Source organism: Rhinopithecus bieti, unplaced genomic scaffold (assembly GCF_001698545.2).
Source record: "Rhinopithecus bieti isolate Rb0 unplaced genomic scaffold, ASM169854v2 scaffold_8300, whole genome shotgun sequence".
Lineage (NCBI taxonomy): Eukaryota > Metazoa > Chordata > Mammalia > Primates > Cercopithecidae > Rhinopithecus > Rhinopithecus bieti.
The window spans coordinates 242704-251630 of record NW_016805686.1 but is presented as its reverse complement, the minus strand read 5'-3'; the positions used below and the strand labels follow the sequence as shown (position 1 = coordinate 251630).

At 41.9% G+C, this 8927-nt stretch overlaps 1 protein-coding gene across 1 annotated transcript in view; it reads left to right on the top strand.

Annotated features, from left to right (window-relative positions):
* KIAA1210 (KIAA1210 ortholog) overlaps positions 1 to 8927 on the top strand; it is an 85475-nt gene that overhangs the window by 34070 nt on the left and 42478 nt on the right. Inside the window, 1 exon segment of the mRNA XM_017873509.1 lies at positions 4674 to 4842. Within this exon segment, the coding sequence (XP_017728998.1) occupies positions 4674 to 4842 (169 nt within the window).

The following is an 8927-nucleotide window of genomic DNA, read 5'->3' as shown; positions in this document are numbered from 1 at the left end:
AGCAGCAATACAAGAGAACAAGGTCATCATTATGCGATGCATTTTAAAAGCTCATTGAGTTCAATTCATATGGGTTCCCTGTATGCATGATGGATAAGCAAATATACAACTTAGAGGCAACCATTTCTCATTCGATTTAGCTGTGTTTTCTTCCCTGAAGAGAAAACAGTCTTCAATGAGCTGTTTTCTGGCATGTGACACACTGCAGACCCTGACTGGATGAGTATATTGAAAGCTACTTGCTGTTTGGGAATGCACAGTCTTTGGGCTTGGACAGGGAAATCAATGGCTTTGTTATAGAAGTCCAGACAGCTGTCACCTCTCAGCTGTCAGCTCACTGACTGCAACTGCTGTACCCTGTGATGACATAAGTTACCCAGTGTATAGGTGACCTATATAAACGTTGCTGGGTACAAATGTGAGTTTTTACCCATACCTGCTGTCTAGATCTCTCTACCCTTTGTGCTTTTCGTAGATTTTGAAAAACAGCCTGTGGAGGGCTCAGCTGCTGGTGATTTAAAGGTGCTCCCACCACACTTTAAAAAATAAAGCTTCAAAGACCAAATTTATAGACTTGAATATATGGCAACAATCTCAGATTCCATTCGAGTTTCAAAAGCAGCATAGCGCGTAGACAGTATCCAGCTTTGTATCTCACTCCCAGGACTGAGACCAGGGCTTGTCTCCATACATGGGATAGCGGGGGTGGGGGGTGTTGGATACAGTTAGGGGTAGGGCGGTTTCCTAATGGAAAGTAGGCTAAAGACATAGACCCTTGCTGCTGACATTGTATGTCTGGCAGTGGGTTGTCACAAAGGCCATATCCAGCTTTCAAGTCACTGACCTAGAGCAACAGCAGCCAACTTACCATGTATGGCAGTTGCCATCTCTCTGTGTCTCCCCAGCTCCCTGCTAACAAAGCTATACCACCACTACACTCAGAGCCACACTACAGGATGGAATGGAAACATTCTTTTCCCTCTGGGGTCCATAGTTAAAAGAGACACCCATTGCTTTAGCTGTTGTTGAATCTTTGCGGGAAAATAAGTTGTTGTTTCTGCCCAGAAAAGAATGGAAAATTGGGGGGAAATTGGACTATATGCATACTTAACTTTTAGCCCCTGTTACACTTCCAAAGTCACTAGTCATTTTGTTAATTTAGGAACATAAAAATGTGTTAATGTATAATTTTGTCTGCTCATACAATGATTATGTTTGTTGAATTCATTATTACAGCCTAAATAGTTTATTAGACATGTTTTTATCCAGTTATTCAGTGTTTATAGATTGTGTCACAAATGGAGCTACTAGCTGCTGATTCTCTTCTCCCTGTCTTTGCTGTATTATTAGAAGCAGGTTTGCAACTCAAATTCCCTAGCTTTGCTTTCCTCTCTTCCACTATGGGATTTTGAAGCAAGAGGGGCAACAATTGCTGTGTTTCTAAATCTTCTGAGCATAAAGTTGTTCCCCTTTCAGAAGGCCAGAATGAGATCCACCTGTCAAGAATCAGTAAATCGTCTGGGCACAGTAGCTCATACCTGTAATCCAGGCACCGTGGGAGGCAGAGGCGGAAGGATCTCACTTTGTTGCCCAGGAGAGAGTACAGTGGCATTGTCATAGCTCACTGCAGCTTCAACCTCCTGGGCTTGAGCAATCCCCCTGTTTCAGCCTCCTGAGTAGCTGGGCGTACAGGCACTAACCACCACCCCCAGATAATCTTTTTAATTTTCAATAGAGATGAGGTCTGGCTATGTTGATCAGACTAGTCTTGAGCTCCTGAGCTCAAGCAATCCTCCTGCCTTGGCTTCCCAAAGTGTGGGATTACAGGCGTGAGCCACCGTGCCGTCTTAAATATTTTATTATTGTAGAAATTAACTTTTTTCTGAAAACATTTTTAAAAGGGATCTTGGAGAAAATATACATTTCCTATTTCATTTTCATTTTTTATTCTTTCTCTCTTTAGGTAGAATTGCGAAGTTTTCCCAACCATGCCCCTATATAGGCACATTCTAGTAGATAAGAAATTGCGGAAGTCATCCAAAACAGAAATTACTTAAGCAGCAATTATCAAGCAAACAGTCCTAAAATCTTTTGTTGCTCTATTCCATGCTGGCTTCTGCCTCCAATTTTGCATATTGTACAGTTCACTATTCAGTTATAGATATGGGTTTGCTTCTAATGAACACAGAATTGAATCCAGCCCTGATAAACAAGTAATTACTGAGTCCCTAACACTAGCTCACATTTATTGAGCACTTACTACATGCCAGATCATATGCTAAGCTCTTTACCTATGTCATTTATAATTTGCATCAACTCCTATAAGGGCCAGTGTTTAAATTATAGTATGCTGAAAGATGACTCTGTTCAGTGGTCTCAAGTCAAGGGAAGTGATAAACTGTGTTGGTATTCTGCGCCCCCACGTGGACACAGCTGTTACTGCATGCCTTGCACTGTGCTGGATGCTAAGGAGGGCTTGCCCACAGCCTTGATGTGGGGGTAGTAGCTAAGACATAGGGAACTATAACATTTCTTTCTCACGGATACCCAGAACATGATAAGTACTTGACCTTAATAAATATTTGTTGAATAGATGAATGAACGAGTGAATGAGTGAGTAGGCTAAGAACATTCAGATGCAAAACTTGTGATGCTAACAGCCAAGTTTTAGGTGTTCAGAGGACAGAGAGAAGCATGAGTTTCACTGATTGGTGGGAAACTGGACTTAAGGCAGGCCTTGAAGTTTAGGAACCTTTACCCTGGCAGGCTCAGGAGCAATCGGTGCACAAATAGGTCATAGCGTTTCAGAGCTAAAGGAACTCTAGTTCAGCATTTCTCAAAGTGTGTTTTGCCAGACATTCTGCTTACACACATTGGGAGATAGTATTGTTGCCTGATTTCTTGGAACTTCACCATATACATAACCGTTTTGAAGTTTCAGAAAAGTTTTGTTGAAAAGAAGACTACTGGACTTTGTCTCATCCAGAATTTTCCAGATTGACTGGACTACGGATCCCTTTCTCATGCAACAAACCTTATGAGCATCCCTCTGAACACACTTTGGGAGATGCTGATCAGGTGCAATCCTTTAATTTTCCTTTTGAGTCCCAGAGAGGTTGAGTGACCTACTCAAGGTCACAAAGCTAATTGATAGTGAATTCAAGCCTAGGATTCCAGAATTTTCTGACACTTGGATGGTGCTTTCCATTACACCATTAAGCCTTTCATGATGGCTGCTGCATTGGCAACTCCCTTGTCTGGACCCTTCGTTGCCAGCACAGAATTGCTGTGCTGATGAGACCTTCTGGAGACCAGACAGTTGGGACTTGGAATGAGACAATTTAGTTGGCACTTTTTGCATGTGAAATCAATAAGAGCTAATTCCTTCCCTCTGAAGAATGCAGCACGAGCCCTCTCCCCTTCTCCCCTTTAGTTTCTTAATAAACACAATAAAACAAATGCTTATTAAGAAACCAAAGAGGCCCAGCGTAGTGGCTCATGCCTGTAATCGTAGCACTTTGGGAGGCCAAGGCGGGTGGATCACTTGAATCTAAGAGTTCAAGTTTGAGACTAGCCTGGGCAACATGGTGAAGTGTCATCTCTACAAAAAATACAATACAGGTGTGGTGGTGCGTGCCTATAGCCCCAGCTATTGGGGACGCTGAGGTGCAAGGATCGCTTGAGTCCAGGAGGTGGAAGTTGCAGTGGGCCGTGATCACGGCATCACGCTCCAGCCTGGGTGATAGAGTAAGGCTCTGTCTCAAAAATAAATAAATAAATAAATAAATAAATAAAGCCCAAACAGACAGAACCTTAAGAGCATTTAAAGCTCACATTCCTCACTGCTGCCCTGGTAATTATTATAGACAGAACAAACTCTCATTTATCTGCATGTGCAAAGGGCAGCAGCCCTGTAGATAATCCAAACCAATTGGCAAGAGTTGAAGAACACACACAATGATCATCACACACACACACACACACACTCCTTGAAAAACTCTTTGGTATCTGATTTTGACATGCCTTTTACACAGGCAGCTTCTTTGCCTGGGCAGCTCTTTCTTCTTTCTGATTCCCAGCCATCTCCCTTGCTCATAAATTCCTTCCTCAAGGAAGTGTTCCTGGACTGCACTAACCAACCGCACTCACTCTTTGGGTCTGCATCCTTTGAGCATGCAGGCTGGGAAGTATCAACTCCCACTTAGACTTGGATTTCTAAGGGTTCTGAAGTGTTTTTCACATGTGGGAGCTTGGCTCTCCTATTGGATTGCAATGACTCCAGCCATTGGGGTAGAGTCAGGGGAGTACCAAGTGCTTTCATTGGCTCAATCATTGCTTCACATGAATGAACTTCTTAGGACAAAGAAAGAGGTGTGTATGTTAATAGCTGAAATTGAGAGGCAAGTGAATTCCTAGTGAGTTTGGCCTGAATAGAGGCTGCCCAGAGATCACAAGCTGTGGCCTGGGCTTCTCCTTTCACCAGTAACTCAGACACTTTGTTACTGAGTTATTAATGAATGTTGAAGGGTGCTGTCAGCATTGGGGTTGAGTACAAGCTCTGCAGGCCACCTGGGTGGGATCACGGTCCTCGTTCCTGTCATGAAGGCCCTATTTCCTCTCCTTTCTTCCCTTTTACCATCATACTCTGTCTCATTTTCATTTTTCACTTCCAGGAAAGAAGAAATGCAAATTTAAAGCCCTTAAGAGCTTTTTTGGTAAGAAGAAGAAAAAAGAAGCTGAAGATACCCAGGAAGAAGAAATGCTAGAACTGAGCTCATCCAGCAGCAACATTAACATCTCTTCTCTGGAGCCTGTTCGGGAAAATCAACCAACTAAGGCCAGGTAAGCTCAGATGGGGTGGAGAGTGATGGGGACAGGAGAAGAGGCAGACAGTTGGATCTAGGTCACCTTTCGGCAGCCAAATCACCAGGGACACCAAGAGTCCCCACCTGTGGGGGCCAGGCTTGGAGCCATTGCCAATGCAGTCATGTCTGGGGTAGGAAGTGGTGCTTTTCTCTCTGTGCATATGCATGTTTGTTGTCTGAGCTGCACAGCTCAGTGGGTTGGAGCATTGCAAATGCATACCCCACTTCCCAAGAGCACTGAGTAAGAGGGTGCAGATATTCGGGGAAGCCCTGCCTGTCACAACAAAAATAACTTGAGATGTGGGGCCTGCAGCCAATGAGGACCTGAAGGCCTGTTTGATTTGGTAAGGAGGGCCTGCATCATTCAGGAGGCTTGGTCTGGTTTGTTTGCCTGGCTCTCAGACTACAGATCTGGTGAAGATCTCATAACGAGTGATGAAAGCCTCATATAGTAAAGCTATCTAGCTGTGAGTGGGGTGGGTCATGAGCATGAAATCACTGTGTTGCTGTAAAAACACACACGCAAGCAAACAACCCAGATCCCTTTCTCCTTCCATCCCAGGAGACTAGGGGAAATGCTATAGTCACAGAGGGCATGAGGAAGACTGTTTCCAGCTACCACTGCCACCGCTATTCAGATATTCATTTGCAGCGCCCAAATTTCCACATCCTGTTGTGCGATCTGGGCACCTAGGATCCCCAGCTGTCTCCTGATCAATCAAATCTCCCTCTATGAAGTTCTACTTAGGACTGTTCTCCTGGACTTAAATACCAGACTTACCTGGACTCCCCACAGAGCTCACCGGTCCTGCTGCCCATTCCAACCAGGCAAAGCCTTCAGGGAATGAGGCAGTTAGCTGACATGTTATACTGCCCCCAATACCTCCCCCAATACATTCCATAACATAATGGCCTCATAGTTATCATATACGGTTCCTTAAGAACAACCTTCATAAGTGCCTCCAGTGTGAGGAATTTCAGATAGTCTTGCTGGAAGTAGGGGAGACGGTTTTGAAAGAGGGGCTTATGTAGTACCTCACAAGTAACACTATTATAGTCCATCGCCTTGCAGTGTTCAGTAAGACTAAGACTAGCCCTGCTAAAACCTGGAGGTCGGTCAGGGAGGGGCATTCAGGTTTACTATCTCTGCTAAAGTGCTACATTTCTCCCTCTTACTTGTTTCTTCCTTTCCAGAAGTGTGTGTACACGTGAATGAGAGAGAGAGAGAGAGAGAGAGAGAGAGAGAGACAGAGAGAGAGAGAGAGAGAGAGAGACAGAGAGAGAGAGACAGAGAGAGAGAGAGACAGAGAGAAGGTGGGGATTTAACTTAGGGGGTCTGAAGATCACCCCTGATCTCAGTCTTTTGCTTAATGTGCTAAGGGAAGAAACCCTGGAAAATGTCACTCTGGGGAAGGGATATCAGCTTTCTTCATTCACTGAAGCAATCATTCATAACAAAACTTATGACCAGCCTTCCCCTGGCCTGTACCATAGGGCCAGCATCTATTTCCAAGACTGTATTAAGCTGTATCTGATGGAATGGACAAATCCCGTTCCTTCCATTGATTTCTTAATGAGTGATGTTATAATAATATACTTCACTGCCCTTAAAGGCTGAGATTTTATTTGCGATTTTTTATTTATTTTTTCTTTTTGTCTCCAGGGAACAGATCAATGAATACTAGATATGTTAAGTGGACAAGAGTTTTCATTTCTGACAAACTTGGCCACAATTGGTGCTAATTTAATCTTTTGATCAGGGAGGGCTTGGCACGATAGAGCCAATTCAACAGCTTCACTCTGGTTAATGCACAGCATGGAAATGAGAGACATTTCTAAGCCCACTCACAGCCCAAAATTTCCTCTCAGTTTTTCTGCACAAAGCAGAGGAGGCAAGGTAGTCACAGATGCTACACTGGTTCTGAACCTGATCTGAGCCAGTAGATCATAGAGCAGCGGTGAATGAAAGCGTGTTATGTGTGCATACTGAGGATATGCGTGTATATAGAGATGTCTGGAAACATTACTCTCTCAATGCTGAGTCAATCATATATATGCCCATTAAGTGTTTATCTAGAGAGTCACAGTAATTTTCTGCTGGACTGCTGTTTTGTAAAGCAGACTACGTTGCTTCCAACACCAGGGCCACCCAGATAGCAGAGTTTTATAGGGAAAAGGTAAATAGGAGTTTAGTAAAAAGTAGCAGACATCTCTCTCCTCTCCTCTCTTTTTGGCGCACAAGCCATCTTAGAGTGGGTTCTGCTTTGATCCCCATAACATGAGATTGTCCTTATAGTGTGTCATTATCAAATATATCCATATGAAGGCCCCACTGGCTCATAAAGACAGGGCGGGTGCTAGCTCCACAATGCCCAAGCTGCTACTCTAGTTACCATTTAAATATTTTTTTTAAGTGCCAACATATATGTATTGTTTTGTAATAAAGACAATAAGTACAAAAAGGGCATTTAAACATTTTAAAGTTTATTTTATCTGTTTTTTAACATTGCTATCCCTCCCTAAAAGAAACCCTGTACCAATGAACAGTTTTCCCCCTAAATAACCACTAATCTAATTTCTGTCTCTATAAATTTGTTTATTCTGGATATTTTATGTAAGTAGAATCATACAAAGATTGTTTCACTTAGCATGTTTTAACTTAGCATATTTTCAAGAGTCATTCATGTTGTAGCATGTATCAGCTTACTTGCTTTTTTTCTTCTTTTCTTCTTTTATTTTTTCGTGTCTAATCTCATCTTTTATATACATATACACATTTTTTCCTACCTAACAGGAATAACTTTATTATTTAAAATTTTTATGTTTCTATATAACAGCTTTCTTGAAATGTCATTCACATACTACAAAGTTCTACATTTTAGCGTGTGCAGCTATCACTATTACCCAATTTTAGGACATTTCATCACCCTAAAAAGAAACTCTGCACCCAGTAGCAGTCATTTTCCATTCCCCTCTCCTCTTTCAAACCACTGATCTGCTTTCTGCCTCTATGGATTTGCCTATTGTGAACATTTCACATGAATGGAATTATACAATATGTGGCTATTTTTGACTGGCTTCTCTTCACTTAGTATGTTTTCAAAGGTCATTCATTTAAAATCATGCATCAAGAACTTGATTTCTTTTTTGGTAGCAGTTTTATTGAGATATAATTCATATATTATACAATTAAATCACTTAAATGGTAAAATTCAACATTTTTTTGTAAATCCACAGAGTTGTACAATCATCATCATAATAAATTTTAGAACTTTTCCATCACCTCAAAAATAAACTCCTGTACCCATTGACCAGTCCTCCCTATTCAACCTTCCCCTAACACCCGCCAGGCCCTAGAAATCATTAATCTGCTTTCTCTCTCTGTGGAGTTACCTATTCTGGACATTTCACATGAATGGAATGTGGTCTTTTCTTACCGACTTCTTGTACTCAGTGTAATGTTTTCAAGGTTCATTCATGTTGTAGCATGTATCAGAATTTCATCCTTTTTGCTACTGAATAGTAGTCAGTTGCATGACTATACCACATTTTATCCATTCATCAGTTAATGGATATTTGGGTTGTTCTACCTTTTGGCTATTGTGAATAATACTGCTATGAACATTTGTGTACAAGTTTTGGGGCAGATATGTGTTTTTATTTCTCTGGGGTATATGCCTAGGAGTGGAATTGTTGAGTCAAATGGTCGTTATATATTTAACCTTTTGAGGCACTGCTAGACTGTTTTCCAAAGTGGCTGGGCCATTTTAACGCCAGCAATGTATGGGGGCACCACCAGCACTGTATGGGTGTTCCAATTTCTCCACAGCCTTGCCAATGCTTGTTATTATCTGAACTGAATTTTCGATTCTAGCCATTCTACTGGGTGTGAAATGGCATCTCATTATGGTGTTGATTTGTTTTTCCCTGCCAGCTGGTGATGTTGAGGATCTTTTCATGTACTTGTTGGCCATTTGTATATCTTTGGAAAAGATATTTGTATATCTTTCTTGTTTGGAGAAATGTCTATTCACATCATTTCATTTTCTAATTGGGTTATTT